General features: G+C 41.3%; 2 protein-coding genes across 2 annotated transcripts; both read right to left on the reverse strand.

The window, feature by feature from the left end:
- Positions 1 to 3,727: 3,727 nt before the first annotated feature.
- il10 (interleukin 10) lies at positions 3,728 to 5,434 on the reverse strand. The gene is made up of 5 exons (XM_086200690.1): positions 5,194 to 5,434; positions 4,998 to 5,057; positions 4,733 to 4,897; positions 4,162 to 4,224; positions 3,728 to 4,077 (listed from the first exon to the last, which is right to left on the reverse strand). Exons 1-5 carry the CDS (start codon positions 5,356 to 5,358, stop codon positions 3,967 to 3,969), a joined length of 564 nt encoding a protein of 187 aa, XP_086056816.1. The 5' UTR covers positions 5,359 to 5,434; the 3' UTR covers positions 3,728 to 3,966.
- An 11,445-nt stretch (positions 5,435 to 16,879) lies between these two features.
- Positions 16,880 to 18,176, reverse strand: il20 (interleukin 20). Its single transcript, XM_086196827.1, has 5 exons — positions 18,009 to 18,176; positions 17,798 to 17,860; positions 17,560 to 17,712; positions 17,410 to 17,472; positions 16,880 to 16,966 (listed from the first exon to the last, which is right to left on the reverse strand). Exons 1-5 carry the CDS (start codon positions 18,174 to 18,176, stop codon positions 16,880 to 16,882), a joined length of 534 nt encoding a protein of 177 aa, XP_086052953.1.
- Between the last annotated feature and the right edge of the window lie 2,639 nt (positions 18,177 to 20,815).

Below are 20,815 nucleotides of genomic sequence, written 5' to 3' on the forward strand. Positions count from 1 at the left end.
CGCCAGTCATATCTCTTCCATACATGCTTGTTGGGTGGGGAAATGGGGCCTCTGGGGATTTCCTCATGATACCTCCTAATACCCACCAAGTGTGCTCTTAGAAAGAGGGGAAGGTGCCCTCGTGATTTCAGAGTGACACTTCAGAGGTCACTGAGTGAGCTCAACATTTGGTCGTGTAGCATCTTTTCCATCATGAAGAGCTGACAAACACATTCTCAAGTGGAGAAAAAAAAAGTGATGAAATCATCTTTGTAGTTTGTGTGTCATTTTTGTGCATATTCTTTTAAAGGTGTGTAGACAGAAAAAGGCTGCTGAGGTGGCGACACGAGTTCTTTGAAGTGGCGTGCCATCCTTATTCTGACCCACATCCTCTCATATGCGATCGAGCTGACTACCTCCTTCCCCAGACGAGGTAGCAGGAGTGAGATGTCACATACAGCCTCAGCAAGAAAGTCAAACCTCAGCCTGAACTCTAGACATTCTTACAGTTGACCTCATACATGCTGGGAATTCATGCTGTTGCCTGCGGGTCGAGAGCTGTGCAGTGAGTAAACCCTGCACCCCAACCATGCTAGCAAGTGCACCTTCTATCCTGTGAGTGTGGCTGGAGCCTATCTTGGCCACCTTTGGGTGAGAGGCGAGTTTCACCCTGGACAGGTCACCAGTCCATCACAGGACCAACACATAAAGACAGACAACCATTCACACTCACAGTCACACCTACGGTCAATTTAGAGTATCAATCAGCCTCGTCCTCTCTTGATGTCTTTGGACTGTGGGAGGAAGCTGGAGTACCAGAGAGAACCCACACAGGAACAGGGAGAACATGCAGACTCCACACAGAAAGATCCTGTGATGGAGCCGGGGCTCGAACCCTGAATCTTCTTGCTGTGAGGGGACAGTGCTGACCACTGCACCACCGTGAATGTGATCATTTTCTTTAATTGTTTTGTCATCCGTTATTATAAACATAAGTAAAACAAATAACTTGACTCTTTTTTTTTCAAGTGACCACTGGATGATCTGTCATCAAATTTGGTACTTCCCATAACCAGGAAGTACCAAGGTTGCCTCTTGTTTCACAATGATACAGATGACGTGTTCAGACTCCTGATGTCCATAACATTGGTCTTGTGAAATGAGCGTTCGTCACACCAGGGTCAGAGCTTTTTTTGCGTCCTTTTCTCTTGAAAAAATGCGTAATATCAGCTTGAACAAAACTGAAACAAAAGCAACAATAAGTTCATGTTGTCCTGTGACAGGGGACAGTTAACATAATGTTGCATAAATGGACCTTTTATTAGGAAAGGAGCTTGTCACTTTGTTTAGCTGCGTCATTGCTTTATCTTTAGCATCTCTAGTTTAGGACCCTTGAGTTACCGTGGATACATACAAAGTTATTTTTGATATCATGACTTAAAATAATGAATCATAACAGAGGAATGATCATTTTATTTTTGAAAAATCTTTATCGTGCAGATTTTCTTGACAATAATGTAGCATATCTAAAAAAATCTGAAAGAAAAGGTTAATGAAGAGGAAAGATTAAGTGGGACTGGAAAGTGACAATTAGATAAACAGATCAGGGATCAGATCATCCAGTCAATATGCTTCTACGCCGTTTTAAAATACTAAGACAACAGGAGGTAGTTTCAAAACACACACACACACACACAAATATGCTCAATTTCAAAACGCTGCAGAAGAACCAGCAGGTGGATATGGAACCTCTTCAGATGAGTCTCGGGGAACATCCGGGATATACAGCAGGTTGCATGGATTAGATCCCAACCTACTGACGTTTATGTGTGGAACACAAGAGTAGAGATGCCAGGACAACAACCTGATTGGCTCAGAGCTCAGGTCCAGCGATGACTGGTCAGACCATCTGAATGATGGAAATTTCAACAGCTTGGGAAAGATGTTAGCCTTGAAAGCTTTCTGACAGAATATTTTTTTCTGGTTTTCTGGCAGAAAAAAAAATGTCAGGAGTCACGTATAAACAAAGCACAGTGTCAGACGCAACTAAGAGAGCTGACCCAACACCCATCAAGTGGGCTGCTGCTTGACTCGGCAGCTCAGCTGAAGGATTCGTAGACATGCTGTCGCTCTGACGACAGGAGTGGAAATTTCCCGTGTTCTTGAATTATTTTCAGTTTTTATTTGATTTGTCAGGTTTAGGGAAACCTTATTATTTGCATTAAAATAGAACCTTTCAGATGGTTCGTGATATTTCAGATTAAAATGGAGGTGCATGATTTAGTGACCAATCCATTGTCAATTTTTTGGTTTCCTTTTTTTATATTGTTTGTTTACTTATTCATCACTGTGTATTATTTATTGATGTTTCAAACTTGACCATCCACTTTTGCTGCTGTAACACCCAAAATTTCCCAGTTTTGGGAATAATAAAGGATTATTTTATCCTATCTTAGTACATTCAGTAGAAGTGAGTCAGTGCGTCTTTTGTGCTTCAAGCTGGGAGCAGCAGCAGTTCTGACATTCAGCGTTGCTTTGCTGAGGGGTGATACAGCTGGAACCAAACACTCCCCCACATTCCCGCCCTCATTCCATCTATTTTTATAAACTTCCCTTTCACCATCAGGCATCCCTTCCTTTTGTCCAATCAGCCGTTTGAACTGGACTGCGTTGGCATATAAATGGATGTTGTTTTTCCTTTCTTTCTTTCTTTCTTTTTTTTTAAGATTTGCATTTATTTTGCGGATACATTTTCCGTTCTCAGTGATGCGACGCTAAGTGTCAGAGCTGCTCCTGGCAGTCTGACCCACATCAAGTGCAGGTAAGGCACTGCTTAAATCATGAAAATTCCTTGAGGTGCAAATGTCTCCCTCAGTACGAAGTGGCAGAGTTCCCAGCAGATGATGAAAGACAAGACTTTCCTTGCAAAACTTTGTGTAAACATCTTTTTTTTTTGGATTATATTTGAAAGTACATATCACATCATGCTAACCGTAAGTTGCAGAACAACTTGTCCTCTCTGAACTAATACATCTGATTGCTGCACAGCAACCAGGTGTAGCATAGCACCAATAAATACGATTGAAACAACTGCAGACGAAATAAACGGCATGTAATGTAATGAGTAATATCTTTGCGCAAGCCTGCGTCATTGCTGGAATGATACTATTCAGATGAAGCCATGAAACAAGTAGTTTCGGTGCAGACGCCAGAGGCCAAGTTGATGGGAAGCTCAGAGAGTCTGGAGCGAGTCTCTGAATGAGTTCACAAATGTTATGACGAGTTGGTCGGCGAATAAGAGGCAATAAGCTCCCAGCTTCTTAGAAGAGCTGGTTCCCTGAGACCCGTTCAGTCTCCCACTCTGCCTCTAGTTCATCACAGGGTGATTTTGAACTCGTTCTTTTTTCTAACTGAGACTTCTTTCATGTCCCGCCCTGTGTGTTCTAGATGTGGCTCTGTGTAGGAGTAAGTGAGACTGCATATATGTGCATTCATTCATTCATGCTAAGGGTGAGGCTGGCTAATTACTGTTACAGTAAGTTCAGGTGCAGCGGGGCTGCTGCTGCTGGTAACTCTCAGATATGGGTCACATGGTTTTACACATCAGTTTATTGTTAGTGCTTCCCCTCATGTAGACTACAACAGTGCCGGAAGTGATGTGTTCCACACCAGCCACCATGCAGCATGAAAGCAATAATAACACAAAATTAGCCCAGCAAGTTATTTATTGATCCTTATTCATACAAAATGTGTCATAATAAATACAAAAATACATTCTGCAAATAAATAATTCAGCTTCAGAAATTGACACATTAGTGTATGCAAAACAGATACATGTCCTTAGGACAAAAAGAAAACAGAACCAGACATCAGTTCAACATTAGAAAAAAAACATAGAACTGTAAACGTTGTTTAAAGGAGCGCAAGAGTCCGACACTGTCATCGTTTTCCGAAGATGAATATGGTCACACGGTGATCGGCAGGTGGTCACCCAGAAGCAGGTTTGCCTCTGTGTCTTTGTGAAGCCAGATATGTTTCAATGTGGTTAAACAGCAGCTCCAGCTCACCCATGGCTTTGTAAAGACCTTTGCTCTCCATCTGGGAACAGGCACATGATTCCCCTCAGTGAAATGATGCCACACAAACACACCGCGTAATTGCAAAGGACTTCTCGGCACTCACCTGGGTGTAAGTTGAGTTGAAAATTGTGATGTCAAACTGCTTCTTGCAGGCAAAGTAATGCCTCTGCAGGGGAACAATAGACAAAGATGTCAAGACAGGAGACACAATCACAACACGCCCTGTGTTCTCTCTCTCTCCCCCCCCCCCCCCCCCCCCCCCCCCCTGTGAGAAGTGGGTGATGATGAGAGGTGCTGCCGCTGCTGTTTAGGAATCGCTGACTAATGCAGCCGCAGGTCCTGGCAGCCCTGTCTCCTGTCAGGTGAAGGGATGCTGTGACATCTTTGACTGTAGTCCAAACTGAGGGAGGTTTTAGATGCATTCCTTGAGAGCATCACAAGCCAATCTCGTGTCTTCGTCCCAGTTCGCTTAAAAGTTTGAAAGCAGAAACCTTTCCGTATGTTCCAGCTCAGTAACAGCAGCATGGAAATGATTAAAAAAAAACAAACTCCTCCGTGCAAACGTCGCTTTTATTTAACGTCGTGTTTGGCTTAGAGAACATGGAATTGGATCGTGCAAAACTTCCGCTGACGCGCGCCAAATGTGTGTGTGTTTGTGTGCGTCAGCTACTTACACATTTGGTAACGTCAGTCTTGAGCTCGTCGAAGATCTGCTGTATGGACTCCATGTGAGGCTTCATCTCTCTGGTGTCCTCCGTTACTCTGGCGATGGCTGTCGGCAGAACCGTGCTCAGGTAAAACTCCAGGATGCTGTCCATGGTGTGGCAGGCAAACGGGGTCTGATCACGAGAGGGGGGGAAAACGCCGCTGTTGACTTGCTGCCTACTCGGAATGTTGCTATCAGCAGTTTAAATCGTTAAAGGGTTGATCGACATTTACTTTGAAGGAGTCCTGAACTGTTTGGTCCAGCAGCGCTGAGTCGAGGTCATCATTTGCCTCCTGTAAACAAAAAGCGTGGCCTCAGTCAGAAGTCCGCCACAGGAGGGTGTCACAGTCTCTCCATCAGGCTGCGTTCGTTATCTACGTGCCTGGATGAACAACCAAACGCAGAGAAAAACGCAGCGTCCGTACTTACGTAAAAATCCCTGATTTGGGAATAGTTCTCTCGCAGCCTCCTGAGCCGGACAGGGAAACCCTCCACGAAGCGACAGCACTGGTTATTACACGTAGGAATGGAGCTAATATTGTTGAGGAGAGACAGGAGTACCAGGACGGCCAGGAGGAGAGTTCGAGGGTCCATGCCGCTGCTGCTGCTGCTGCTGGGGTCTTCAGGCTGGAGGGGCGGAGAAGATGCTGCTGTTGGCTCGGAGCGAAGAAATCTTCGTGGTGAAGAGCTGTGAAGCGCACACATGTTATATAGGAAATGTAAACATATATGTGAGGGTGGAGTCTGTGAAACAGAACATTTTGATTAAAGTGATGCCGATGCGGGGAAATTTGTTTTTTTTTTTTTTTTTTCCAGAGTTGTAGATCGTTACACGTTTGTTTGCCCTCCCATCAGATAGGCAGGTATTTCGATGCATCTCAAGATTTTTTTTTTTTTATTCTTGAGGGAAAGAAAAAGATGCAGCACTATTATAATTTTAACATAGAAATATGACATATGGAAATCTTCATCATGATAAAAATCAAGTTGCAATCTTTACAAAATGCTGGAAAAAAATAGCAGCAGTGATAGAACCTGAAAGTTAGATTTGTCAACTAAAGTACAGAAAGAGAATTTACATACTTCCAGGTACAAAATTAGTGCTGAAGTTGCATGAACAGTTTCAAAGTGTTTGTACTCATTTGTACTCATTCTGCCAGCAGAAAATAATAGTCATCGGTTAATTTCTTGCTGTTTTTTTGTTTTGTTTTTTAATTTAAAGAGAACACATTTATCCCCAAGGGCAGGGTAGACATTCTCATGGAAAATAGAAAATAAAATACATTCATTGATTATCATAAATCCATTTTTATAAACAAAGGAATAAAGTTGATAGAATAAGCAGATTCTGAACATACATCAGAATTGATGTTGGTGTTGTTGAAAATTGGAAATAAAAGTACAATCACATTATTATTTTTTTTAAATATTTCATTGCTGAATTTCTGAATTATGTGCTGAATTATTTAAAAAGTCTAATAGTAGCAGGCTGTTGGGAATACCAGACGAAGTAGCACTCAAATGGAAATATATATATGAATATGTATGTTGTGGTTTGATGACGTTATGGGCATGTCAGCTGAGGGCAGGGGCATCCTCCTTTGTTTTTGTCAGTAAGTGACTGGGGGAATGTTCTTTTGTTAAATTCTTGGCTCGTATGGAGTCTGTTTTCTTTGTCGGAAATCCTAAATGAGATGATTTTCGCTCGTGGATTGGCACGTGTTCTTTGAGAGGAGAAACCACATCGGTGGCGTGATGTGTGACTCTTTGCTGGCAGCATGATCAGTGTTTTCCCCTCTGTTGATAATGGAATCTCCCGTTGATCCATATCTATGTGGTTCGGGTTTGCTTACATGGTGTTGTCCAAGGCCCCCCATATTGGGCAACACTGGTATTTTGAAGACAAGGAGAAAAATCATTCCCGCTGATGAATCTCATGACGAAGACTTTAAAACTACCAGTAAACCAGAATGATTTGTCAGGGGTCAAGTTCAGGTTTAACAACCAGGCGAAGCTTGTTTTATGTTTAAAATAATACTTGGAGTAAAATGATTACATTTTCCATTTCTGTAAGCAGTGTAAGGTTCATGAAGGTCTAACAAATAAACGCATGGATATTGTAAAAATCAACACGGAGGGAGTGGATCGATTAACCAGAGATGAGTCTGCATCCAGTTGTCCTTTTTCTAAGCTGAATACAAACATAGTAGACAAGCAACAATCAAGCGCTCCAAAGATGACACGGAATAGATGGGCTTGGGTTAAACTTAGAAAAAGTCAAGTCAAATCAGTTTATTTGTTTAGTGCCAAATCGCAACAAAAGTTATCTCACGACACTTCACTAGGAAAGCAGGTCCAGCAACATACTCCTTCATTTATTTGAATAAATTATTATTGTTATTATTAGGATTATTATTGATGTTGTTGTTGTTACTATGAATCTACACCCAACAATTCTCCATCAGCAAGCACATCCCGCGACAGCGGCGACGAAAACCTTCCTTTTACCAAGCAGGAACTTGGAGCAAATCCAGGCTCAATGGGGAGAAGAGAGCAGGAGAGCAGGGCCGAGACAAAGACAGATAATGGAGGACAACAGATATACAGTAGGAAGGAGAGGGACTGGGATAAAGAGAGAGAGAAAGAAGGGAGAGGATGATGGACAGATGTGGACGCGGAGGCTGGACGGAGAATAACAGCAACAACAATAACAACAGCTAGCTACCAACAATCACATGCACAGGTTCAAAACAAGCAATCAATTCCAGCATAATATGAGCAATTACTGTATATGGTAGCAAACAGAATGCTGATGTTAATATTTAATACATTATTGAAGATACTGATATGAAAACTACTAGTACTCATAAAAGTACATACATATGCTAAGGGTGGCATCTCGGGTCTCCTCAGGTCTGCAGCCTCCCCCAGCAGCAGCATCAGTCAGGGATCTGGGACGTGGGGAAGCACAAATGTTCTGGAGAAAAGGATGAGTTAGGAACACACATATGAGTATAAGAGGACAGAGAGGAGGAGGGAGAAGCCCAGTGCATCATGGGAGGGCCCCCGGCAGTCAAAGGGCCAGCCTAAGGCAGCACTGACTATGAGCCTGATCAACAAGGAATGCAAAAGAGTCAAGAGTAAGATATCCAGTTCAGGTTCTTAGAAAACGGTTCGCATTTTTGAATCAAATTGTCTTCAGACAAAAATGAATGCATCAACAATATCAGACAATGAGGTGAATGGGAAGTTAAACAGATGTTCACTCGCGGATCTATTAAAAATAGCAGTTCACTTAGAAATCGTTCAGTATGTCAACATTTTTCAGAACTAAAGTCAGTTGTTGAAACAATGCAGTTGGAGCCTTTCAGCCACAAACTTTACTTTTATTGGATGTGTTAGGTATTAGAAATGCTGAGGAGAATTTACGCGTCAGACATAACCCTTATAATGCAGTTGGGCTGTAGATATAACTCTCCACCCTGTAGCGGAGCGTTTCTTATTATATGATTTATCATATTTAGACAGATTTAGCTTTCATTTAAGCACCACGGACATGAGGAGATTCAAAATATAAGTTATTGTGTTGTCACTCTGCATGCTGCTGTTATAAAATGACTAAAACTAATATCGTCACCTTCTTAGAATAACGGCCTAAGTCATTTTTTTTTTGGACAATATTTTTTGTTGTTGCCTAAATCAACTCCTTATGGTGTTTTTTCTCCAGTTTTTTTTTATGTTTGTTTTCTGTAAAACTTAAAAAAAATGACGGGCGATTATCGTAAGAAGGTGAAGAGATTAAACTTGAAGATACAAGATTTATCAGTTAGAGCTGATGATTGCTTCTGCACTCTCAGTATGAATCACGGTGGAACACATGATTGCAGTCGATTGAAACGGTTTCAACCAGTCTTTTTTAGCGGTTTGCTGTTTACCTGCAATCAGAGTGGCAGTGAATTTGCAGGCCTTAATTATACTGAAGTTGCGCTTCTGCGTTTTAACCACTGTATGCATCCCATTTATGTTTATGTGTGCATTTTGACTGCATAATAAGTAAGAAACAACTTAGAGGAAACGTATGTCTTTGCAAATTTACCACATTCTTCTTTCACTTTCTCGCTGGTTGCTTACTTGTTTTTTATTACGTGTGTGTGTGTGTGTGTGTGTGCAGCATTGAATCTCTCAGAATTGTGTTTCTGTTATTGTTTATGTTGAGTAATTATGGTTAAGGTAAACATAAATATGAACACATCGTCTATATACGAGGCTAAAGTAAAAATAAAACAACAGGAAATGTGTGTAAGGTGACCTAGAGTAACAGGGTGACAGCATCCTATCCACCCACCAGGAGGAACAATGGTGTGACTTGTATGACAGCGGTTATGTGGGTATGATGATTATTGTGCAGGCCAGAAATTTTGAGTTTAAACTGGTCACCGAGTGAACTACAGAGACCCATTTAGACTCAAGATGGGGCTTTTTTTAGTCATTGCAAAAAAAAAAAACCCTGCTGACATCAATCCCTCCTCCCAGTTCACACGATGTAAACTGACCCCAGGTCAGTGCAGGAACTGCTTCATTCACCTTATTGGCTTGCACAATCTGAGAAAACTGACCGTGTACAGAACATCCCTGCTCCACCCTGGAGTTCGTCCGGTCTTCTCGGCTTGGTTTGCTCTCAATCAGACAACACGGCTTAGGGGACTGAAAAAAAAGTGTTTAGCACATTTTAAAGTTATAAAGCTACATTTATAAAGCTACTTAAATCAGCAATTATGACATTAAATGGATGCTCAGAAAAAAACTAACCATAAAACAAACTTCCTTAGAAACCTTATTAAGTGCGTTGAACAAGAAACCCGAAACTAAGAAATCTGACGAATGAGCATTTTTATTTTTTTTTGTAAGATGAAACTTTAACTGAACATCAGAAGGAATCTAACATCGTATTTGAGTTAGCGGTCTACTTTGGTCCGTGATGAATAAACCAAAAGTATGAAGATTTATTCTCCGTATTGTTTTTGTTTTCAATGTAACTGCGTAAATGTAGCGCCCCGTCCCTGTATGTGCTTCTGATGGTGTTAACCGCACTTATGTCAGCACTGCTCATTGTGTCAGCTCATATTTTTCCATAGATTGTAAACATCTGATTGTTGAATGAGTGAAAGTAAGAAGAACATTGTCATTTGAATGATGAATCATAGATTCAATGATTCTTATCCTGCTGATTACAGGATATCACAGTCGTATTCAGAAGTGAAGAGAAGTGGAACCTATGTGCATAAGGAAAAGAGTCGAAATGACCTGAATGAAGTCATAAGCATTTTTTAAAATGTGCTTATTCATCGGGATCCAAATACTGCATCTTCTCTTATCAGCGCTAGAGTGTCAACAAAGCAGCCAAAACCCTTGTTGTTTTCTATTCAAGACTTCTTATACTGTTTCATTTCCCGTGATGTCAAACTTTCAGACTGTTTTTAGTAGCGGTTTCAATTCAAGTCTCTAGGTAGTTGCTTATTGTGTCCCGCAAGGATCAATATTAGGTCCTCTAACATTAAATAACACCCAAAGAACTGATTAAATCACACATACTCCCAACCCCCCCGACCGGTTGAAGCAGACGGCCGTCCCCACTGAGCCTGGATCAGCTCCACATTCCTGCCCGTTGAAAGGAAGGTTTTCAGGATGTGCTTGCTCATGGAGACTGGTTGGGTGTAGATTCACGTTGGTTGTGATTTGGCGCTATACAAATAAAAATGACTTGACTTGACAACTGGACATGATGGTAGCAGGTACAGCTGAGCTAAGAATTGAATCTGATCTTTAGGGTTCATCAACTTCAGGCAATTTACTGTTGCTTCTTCTCAGCCTGATCAGTCATAATATTCTGTTGTACCACAGTGCCACCTGGTTTATTTACAGCAGCTCAGAGTAGAGAGGAGACAAGTGCAGCCATAACTGTGGCAGATGCGGACAAACTGATCCTGGCATGACTGGACAGAAACCGTCCTCGACATGACCCTTGTTTTGTTACTGGTTGTTACGTGTGTGCTGTACTTCATGGAAGTATCGGTGTGGATGTCATGCAGGAAGTCCCACTCATTTGAGCCCATTTATTAGTTTTATTTTCCATTAATCATGCATAATGATTCAGACTTCAGTGACACCTTGTCAGATATGTTACTGATGACCATGTCTTTCCTCAGGCTAATTTTTTAAATACTGAAAAAAAGCTGCAAGGAACAATGTGGTGCAAACCCAATGATCTGATCATTTTTTAAAATTGTGGCTGCATGCGATGAGTCAGTGAGCTGAAGGAATCTTACCTCCATTGTTGGTTTTCATCAGATTTGCGTCAGATAATTTTTTTTTTTTTTTTTAATTTTAATATTTTCCATACCTATTTTGGGGAGACTTTGCCCAACAAGAGACACGAGAAATCTAAAATGCTTCAAAATGGAACAAGTTGACTGAACTCGGCTTTACCGAGTGAATTAGCTGAATTGCAGTTTAAAAAAGTGAACATGCTTTGAACAAAAATATAAAACCACCTAAAAATGTACTTGTTGATGGAGACATGTGACCTGCTGTGTATCAGGTTTAAGGCGTCCCATCGTGCTCATTCAGCAGCTCAAAAGACTGGATTGCAAAAGAAAATGTCGACTCTTTTAAACAGAGCAGCAGTGAACCCTGACATGAACCCAACTGCAACCCTTTTTAGAGAGCTGAATTCTGTCACTGCATGAAGTACTACTTACTGCAACCTTAAAAGTACTTGAATGTATCGCCCTGAAAGAGTATCAGAAACAACCAGCAGGAGAGAGCGAGGAGTTTCTTAGAGGGTCATGATGGCAACCAATTATTCTTGAAAGATACAATAATCCCGGACTTTTTAATGAAAAGTTCCAATTATAGATATTCAGTTCATTTGCATTTATTTCTGAAGAAATTTTTAAATATACTTGAAATTCAAGGGTGCGAATAATTCACAAGACAGCATTTCAGGAAATGCTTACTGGGTCAGTGTTAGCGAAGTCTTTGAACTGACCTCTTCTCCTTTCTATCACCTCTCTGTGACATTTCATGGCAAGCGAAGGGCTGTTTTAACAGTTTCACATTTCGTAACATTCAGAGACATTCTGCATCCTAAATTATGCAATTTTTTGCCCCCCAACAATGTTTGGTGAGATCTCAAGGTGGGTGATAGAATGATGTGTAAAGAAATGTTTCTGGAATTGTTGCTGTGGAAAATAAAAAGAAAAACTTGATGTTCAGAAGAATAATTGAAGGTAAAAAGCCACAAACTGACGGCGAGGACAAACGTAACATTTGGTGTAGCCATAAAGCGGGGGGGGGGGGGGGGGGGTGGCTGAGGATTGAGACGGATGTTACTGCTCTTGGTGAAGTTGGTGTATATAATATTAGGAGTGCTGAGCCGATGAAACTATCACATCGGCTGTGCCAATATAGATGTCTTGTAATGATGGAAATACTCTGTTTTTGTAACTATTTCTCAACCAAGACAGGGACTTCCTGAGGACTTCCTGTTAGTGAGCTAATTAACAAGCTTTTGCAGAACCTTTTCAAGAAAACCCATAAGTGCCCCCCCCCCCACTTGAGTTTACATCTATTCTTCATTCCGTCCATTTTCTACCGCTTATCCTGTTGAGGGTCACAGGGGGGTGGGGTGGGGTGGGGGGGCTGGAGCCTATCCCAGCAGCCTTCAAGTGAGAGGCAGGGTTCACCCTGGACAGGTCACCAGTCCATCACAGGACCAACACATAGAGACAGACAACCATTCACACTCACAGTCACACCTACAGTCAATTTAGAGTATCAATCAGCCTCGTCCTCTCTTGATGTCTTTGGACTGTGGGAGGAAGCTGGAGTACCAGAGAGAACCCACACAGGAACAGGGAGAACATGCAGACTCCACACAGAAAGATCCTGTGGTGGAGCCGGGGCTCAAACCAGGAACCTTCTTGCTGTGAGGGGACAGTGCTGACCACTGCACCACCGTGCTGCCCCTTGAACTTACTCTGAATACACAATTCAGTGTAAAGCTGAGTTGTTGCAATTAGTATTCAAAAGGGTGACGAGGTAACGCTCTGTAGATGTAAGATAATACTGTTAATAAACCACTGCAGGCGTTGATAACGATGAGACGCCCAGGGCTTAAACTAGTGTTGATTGCTGTGAATCACATGGTGCATTTCGATTATCATCCGACAAAAAGCCTCCGCCATTGGTACAACATGAAGGTGGGGGTCGAGTTTGAATCCACTGGATGTCGTCCCATGAGTGATGTGACTGACAAGAGTCAAGACAGGTGCCATCTACTATATTTGTACAAGAGGACAAATTAAAGTGATGTTTGAAATCCAGTGAAACAGGGACCTAATTGACTGACATCTCAGGAGAAAGACAACACATCAGGAAGACCTCGAGTCACCATCTTGCACTGCAACACTGATAGAGTTCACTCGTTCCACATCAATTTGCATTCGTCTGTGTGAAAATTCTGAATTTTGCTGATTGACCTTTGATGACAGTAACTCCCGTTGATTATAGGAACTGCCAATGAGAGATGGTGTATGTTAAGATGATGCAGCAGTTCCCACTGCGTAAGAAACTGCTCTGATTCTGTGTGTGAACACGCACGTCTGTTTTTAGCTGTGGGATTGTCAGAACTGTGGTTGCAGGCGCATTAGAAAAACTGTCAGCTCAGTCTGCTAGAGCACGAGTGTGGCTCTGTGTAATCTTTATAGATATTTGGTTTGAGATTTTTTTTCGAGGTCGTATTGTATTTCGAATTAAAAATAACGTCATACTGTACTTTGTGCTTGCCCACAACTCATAAAAACAGAATAGTACAGTGACCACAGAAAATTGCTGAGGGACAAAATTAAACCCTTGGTTTCATTGTGGTCTTCAGACAGCAACTGTCTATGTATCGAAATAGTTTTTTGTCGTTGTTTTTTTAATAATTCAGAGGATTCTGAGTTCAGGTGGTGGTGGTGGCGGTGCTGCGGGGTTTACGCATCCCCTCTCCTGTATTGGTTCAAAACTGTTGTCCCTGTGATCACCACTAGATGGCAATGAGGAGCAGGTATCGCCGTTTCGTGCACAAAGTAAATTTTGTGAAGATAAGAGGGAGGAGCAGGTTTTTTTTTTTTTTTTTTAAGTTAAATCCAAAACCATTACTGGAAATGAAAATGGGGAAAAAAGGATTAGAAATAAAATGGATATAATGGATATAATAAATTTGGAGAAATATCTGATACCTTCGAAGATGTCCATTTTTCATAAAATAATAATAAATAAAACTTCTGTTAAGGCTTATAAAACGAGGGATATCATGTTGATGTGATACCCCTCAGTGTAGTCCACGTGCTGGTAGATATCAGAAATATTACGCTGATTTGAGAACAAAAGGCGAAATGTCAACGTAACTTTACTTTCATCACTTTTTGCTTTGTGTAACATCTCAGATCTCCGCCTCATTCCCTCTGTCACGGTCAGCCACCTTCCCTTTGTCGTGGCACTGTTTGGATGTGGTCCACAAACAAGGAGGTTTTGATACTTTGTCAGTTTTATTGCATTTGTTTCTTTGCAAAATGAACTTGAAATTGATTTATAGGGTTGTACCTGTTTCTCAGATGCTGCAACACTTCGTGCTAGTATATAGTGAGGGAGGAGATTGACTGGAAGAGGACATGCGTCACTGATGTTAAATGCTGCTGGCTCGTCATCCCAGCACTTAAATAGTAATTAATACCTTTTTAAGCTCTCAAAGAAGAAAAGGTCCGGGTTAGCGCCTCATTTTACACTGACTGGTCAGTAATCAACCACAGGTTCTCGCCAGCTCTGGCTCTGACTGGCACTGATGTGAACATCGGGTGATAATTTGCAAATCCATCCATCCACATCCTTCCGCTTATTCCTGTTAAGCGTCGGGCCTCCCCATCGGCTTTCGGGCAGGAGCCAAATTATTTCAGGGCCAACACATAGAGACAGACAACCATTCACACTGACAGTCACACCTACAGTCAATTTAGAGTATCAATCAGCCTCGTCCTCTCTTGATGTCTTTGGACTGTGGGAGGAAGCTGGAGTACCAGAGAGAACCCACACAGGAACAGGGAGAACATGGAGACTCACACAGAAAGATCCTGTGATGGAACTTTCTTACTGTGAGGTGGCAGTGCTGACCACTGCACCACCGTGCCGCCTATGATTTGCAGGTAACTCATGCAAATATTTGTCATCCCAGGACACAAATTCAACCCGTCTGCAAAAAAACCCCATCCATCTATTTTCTTATCCTGCTGAGGGTGGGGGTTCGGAAACTTTGCCTCCTCTCACCCGCAGCAGCAACGTTGCTCCAGTGCTCTGGCTAACGCTTTTGTCAGCATCAGAAGAGATACACTTAGATGTGTAAGTCAGTTCTTAAACAGGTCACTTAGTAAGTGATGAACTGGGTGAAATAATCGCGTTTTAATGGTTGCGTTCTGCTCTGTTCAGCACTGTCTCTGTGACGAGGGGACGCATCGAGTCCCTGCACGCCGAGTTTGTCAAGGTATGTGTCACCCAGGTATTAATAAGGTTTAGTTCTTACAACTAGCAAACGTACTGTTTGTGTCAGTGAATGAGATGCACAAAAAAGCAGAAATAACAGCAGAAACAAAAAGCTTGAAAAAAACTGCATGTATGCATGGAAAAGGATGTTAGACTTGGAATATTATAGGGGGTTATACTGTATTATAGGATTATTTCATGTTTCATTATTAGACCTCTGCATTACATTTTCATTTTAATTAGTATGAGGGAAGGTGGCACGGTGGTGCAGTGGTCAGCACTGTCACCTCACAACAAGAAGGTTCCAGGTTCGAGTCCAGGCTCCATCACAGGATCTTTCTGTGTGGACTCTCCATGTTCTCCCTGTTCCTGTGTGGGTTCTCTCTGGTACTCCAGCTTCCTCCCACAGTCCAAAGACATCAAGAGAGGACGAGGCTGATTGATACTCTAAATTGACCGTAGGTGTGACTGTGAGTGTGAATGGTTGTCTGTCTCTATGTGTTGGTCCTGTGATGGACTGGTGAACTCTGCCTCTCACCAGAAAGCTGCTGGGATAGGCTTCTTAACAGGATAAGCAGTTGAAGATAGATAGATGGATGGATGGATGGATGGATGGATGGTATCAGGGAGATTTTAGCATCGACAGCCGAGAGAGTATTGGTCCTGTACTTCACTCGAATCAAGGCTGCAACGGTTCTATCTCGAGTTCTATAAAGTATGTAAAGTTTAAGACATGCTCATCATAATCACCAATGAAGACATACTGTCGTTCCAAAGAATCTTGATTTTCGGACATAAAAAAGGATTAAATTCTTACGTTGAAGAATCTAGAACAGGTTGATGTTCGATATTTTTCCTTGAAAAACACACAGACAAGCAAAAACGTTACGACAACAATTCATTGACAATGAAAATAATTGGTGAGGCATTGCCTTTTATGAAGCAACCAATTCTTTGCTGCAGCTTTGCATTGAATATTACAAATGTAAGGGCTCAAATTTGTGATCGTACCATTTTTATACCAGACAGAATAAGAGAGGGAGCCCCTGTGATGGAAATGAGGCTGTTCGTTTTTTCTGTGTTCAGTATGTTAAACAAGGAGGCAGACAATCAAAGTTGCTATGAAAGAACGAAATTTATTTTATTTATGTACTTGACACATGAAAACATAACAATTGAATATAAAATACAAAATAAAGCCACATTTGAAATAGGCAGTTTAAATTAATAGAATATGTTTAGACTGTAAAAACAGGGTCTTACAGATAATACCTCTGTAGCTTTTTAGATGACATGAAAATAAATACTTACAAATTTGTGTACTCAACATGTAACGCATCAAAACCTCTGTCCACATGTTAGTGGATCATAAAGATGCTCAGTTAATTCAAGTGCAAAATAGCGAAATGTAAAATGTCCCAGAGGTGAAGTCACGTCTTCATTCTGCTCACAAGTAAAACCAGGTGTTTGATCTTTGTCGGCTCAGAGATTCATCAGCTCTGCTGTGACGCGGTTGATGCCGCTGATGTCTGCCTGATCATTTGGACTGGTCCAGTGCTTCCAGCCAGTCCAGCACAGTGTCCAGTTCAGCCACAGCCTTCTGCGCAGCCTGATTGATTTGCAGCTGTTTGGAGAGATACAACACGGAGAGATTTAATTATCTGAAATTATGCGCCAACTTCAATAGATTTCTTTAACAGTGTTTGGTGTATGTAAGCTTTCGTGTGTCACATGGTTGCTGAGTTCAAACTCAGGTATTGTATGGTACAAGTAGGCAGTGTTTTATTGATACTTAGGAGGTAAATTCCTTTAGATTCTCTTGAACTTCTTCAAATTTTACTTAAGGAGTCGCGTGCGTCATGTTTCTGTAAATACGCACTGATCTCCAGAATAGGTCAGAATACCTTTTGTCTATTTTTTTGCCTTTAAGATGAAACATTAAGGACTAAATGTTAATGTTTATTTAGGAAAATAACTTGGACTCTGGACCTCACAGTCAGAGTTTTGACCAAATGAGTGAATTTCCAGGGTTCAGACAACAGTGCTCACTGGAGGGGTGACACATACCTTGACAAACTCGGCGTGCAGGGACTCGATGGTGCTCTGCGTCCCCTCGTCACAGAGACAGTGCTGAACAGAGCAGAACGCAACCATTAAAACACAATTATTTCACCCAGTTCATCACTTACTAAGTGACCTGTTTAAGAACTGACTTACACATCTAAGTGTATCTCTTCTGATGCTGACAAAAGCGTTAGCCAGAGCACTGGAGCAACGTTGCTGCTGCGGGTGAGAGGAGGCAAAGTTTCCGAACACACTGTCGACGTAGAACCCAAGAAGAAGACGCAGGAAACAGCACGTCTGTCCTTCCTGTAAAAAGGAAAGATGTCACGTTATTGCCAGCTCTGCTACAAATGTGCATAATGGCACCAGGTACGCGAACACAATCGCTCACCTGAATATCTTTTATCTGGGATCTTTCCAGAAGTTTCACTCCTATTTCGCTGTCTCCTGCAATCTGTGAAGTAATAACAGACAAAACACAAATTTTAGAAACTCTCTCACGTTGAAATATTTACAACCACTAGAAGGTGTTGGGAACAGATTTAAGGTGAGAGAGTGTGTGTGTGTGTGTGTGTGTGTCTGTGTGTGTGTACCCAACTCACCGCATCTGATCTGATTTCAGTGTAGTACGAGCGCAGTTCATTTGTGTGGACGTTGACAGAGCAGCTGTCCAGCGACAGAGCTCGACTTTCCACAAGTTCACTCAGACAGCTGAGCAGCAGCAGGCAGAGAGAGCAGCTGAGCAGCATCTTCATCATCATCATCATCATCATCATCACTATTATCTGGAGGGAAACCTAAGAGACAGATTATGTCAAATGAAATCTTCAATCAGTAACTGTTCATGCAAGATCATTTGTAAAAAAAACAACAACAACAAAAAAAACGATGAAGCAGACTGAGAGATATCCTACATTTTATGCTTTTGCGTTAAAGCACCACAAATACTTTGCATTTCCCATCATGCAATTCCTCATAAAACTAACATCTAGTATGCAACGCATGTTAATGCAACGCAGGTTAATGTTCAGGTCTGTAGCCACGGTCACAGATCCCAGTCAGATTAATCCAGGACCCAAAAATGAGATTATATATAGTTATTTTATAGGTGGTGCAATGCTACAAAGAACAGCCTATGTAATAGTAATATTCCCAAATTATCACCAAATTAAAAAAAAAATACTGTATTCATTCAAAGTATCTTCAAATCTTATATAAAATGGCATGGTGTGTAGTTTGGTCCTTCAGATATGGATGCCACCCTCCACCATCACTGCCGTGTTGAGACTCACCTGCTTTGCTCCGAGTCAGGGAAGGATGTGTCTTTGCGTCTCCATGCTGTCGCCTCTTATAGTGAACCGAGGGGGATTTTAGCAGGTATTGCAGCGCTTGCACACACAGACACAGACAGGTAGCTACACAAGTACACATGCATTTCTTCAACTGGAGGAGGAAGTATGTTGCAATTAAAGGAATTATGTTGAATACCTGATTTGATGACAGTGAAAAGAAAAGATCGAAGATTTCCTCCTTCGTGACATCACAGACAAACATCGAGAGCAACACCTTCACTGTCAGGGTTTCCAGGTCTGGGTCATCTGTCACAGAGCTGTCACTCCTCTGCAACCCACTTTTTCAAAAGCACAACCAGAGGTTTCAGGGGTTTGCTGCAGGGTTTTATTTTGTATCAAATTTATTTGTAGTTGAAGTGAATGCTAAAAGTAATCCAGCTTAATTTTTTTTGATTTTTTTTTTTTTTTTTTTTTTTTTTTTTTAAAGGAACACTCTCACTGGCAGGAAGTTCACTCCTGTCAAACAAGTCCTGATCGGAAACACCAACCGGACTAGCTCATGCGCTTGTCAAGCTGGGTTAATTTTTTTCATGACTGTGGAAAAAATTCAGTCACCCTGCAAAGAATAGTAAGCAGGGAACTCCAGTTTCAACAGGAATATCCTGTGTGAGGTCAAAGACATAGCAGTTGTAGTTACATGACACTTAAAAGGGAAGTGTGAAAAATTCCCTTTCCCTTTCCTACCTGCTGTACAGACACTGACGTTCCACACACTGGAATGCTCACTGCTGGTTTCCTACCACTAGATGGCATCCACGCATGTTCAACTCCACAACTTTTTGACTTGTGCTCTCAGATGGTTCAGACCAAAGATGATTGAACAGGTTTGTATTGAATTATAACTATTATTATTATTATTATTATTATTATTATTGTCGTACTCATCAGTTTTTTCCCCATTTTGTCCTTTTTTAAAATATGGGTATTATTATTATTATTGTGTGTGTGTGTGTGTGTGTGTGTGTGTGTGTGTGTGTGTGTGTGTGTGTGTGTGTGTGTGTGTGTGTGCGTGTGTGCTGGGAATTATGCTTAGATGGCTAACATGAAAAGAAATTGAATACGTTTTGCTACAAAGAATAAAGTTGCTTGTGTTCATATGATAGATTTGAATTTTTAATACAACTAATTTTTTGCAAGTAACCTGTATAGTTTAAGATTGTGCTCTGATTGATGCATTATTTCAACATTAACAGAGTTAATCGGGTAGTAATTGCTAATTTTGCTCTAAGCCAGGAATTCCATGTCACCTGGATTTTCAGTCCTTGTAACTTCATCCAAACAAGCCTTTCCAGCATATTAATACATCTCCACTTGTCACATTATGTCAAAGGAATATTTCTTTCTGACTCTATTTACTAAATTCCCAAACAAATGATAGAAACAAAATAATGTTTTACATCATCATATTCATCCATTTTCTCCTGCTTATTCTGTTACGGATCACAGTGGGTACAACTAGCAAACATTCCATAATAAAAAGAAAAATGAAAATTAAAAGACTAGCAGGGAATTTAATTTGGAAAGCATGAGCTTCTTTTTCATTTTTCATTCTTTTTCAACACAAAAAGTCCTAATAATCACTGTCTGAGTTGGTGTCTAACAATTAATTTTATATTGGTGAATGTGACAAACTAGCTTCATTCATATAGCGCCCACAAAGGGGCTTTACACACACACACACACACACACACACACACACACACACACACACACACACACACACATTAAGGGGTTCAGACGTCAGAGTTACACCGCCCCCGCCTCAGAAGCCACAATATTTCATTGAGGCCGACAGTTGCATTCATGAAACATTGGTGCGTCCTTGACGTGGTCATTGTTGCTCTTTGATCCGGTCTTGTCCTCACTCGCTAAGGATGAGCCATGATGATGATACTGGGTCATAGCCAGGCCTATGAGAGTATCCTAGCTCCAGATGAAGACAGTTATTTGCCGTCTGAGAGATCCTGATTTATTTTTGCGTTGGTAGACTTTTCAGTCTTGGTTGACCTTTAACCTTTCGCTCTGTTATTGAGCTACTGTACATTACTGGTATAGTT

The sequence above is a fragment of the Aulostomus chinensis genome, chromosome 3 (assembly GCF_037954235.1).
Source record: "Aulostomus chinensis isolate RoL2024-O1b breed Wild chromosome 3, RoL_Achi_v1.0, whole genome shotgun sequence".
Lineage (NCBI taxonomy): Eukaryota > Metazoa > Chordata > Actinopteri > Syngnathiformes > Aulostomidae > Aulostomus > Aulostomus chinensis.

Coding starts and splice junctions, on each gene's coding strand:
- il10 (XM_086200690.1), bottom strand. CDS start 5,358: ATGGACCCTCGAACTCTCCTCCTGGCCGTCCTGGTACTCCTGTCTCTC. Junction 5,058..5,193: donor CCCAAATCAGGGATTTTTAC/GTAAGTACGGAC, acceptor TTTTGTTTACAG/GAGGCAAATGATGACCTCGA. Junction 4,225..4,732: donor AGACTGACGTTACCAAATGT/GTAAGTAGCTGA, acceptor GTTCCCCTGCAG/AGGCATTACTTTGCCTGCAA.
- il20 (XM_086196827.1), bottom strand. CDS start 18,176: ATGATGATGATGATGATGAAGATGCTGCTCAGCTGCTCTCTCTGCCTG. Junction 17,713..17,797: donor CCCAGATAAAAGATATTCAG/GTGAGCGATTGT, acceptor TCCTTTTTACAG/GAAGGACAGACGTGCTGTTT. Junction 17,473..17,559: donor GAAGAGATACACTTAGATGT/GTAAGTCAGTTC, acceptor TGCTCTGTTCAG/CACTGTCTCTGTGACGAGGG.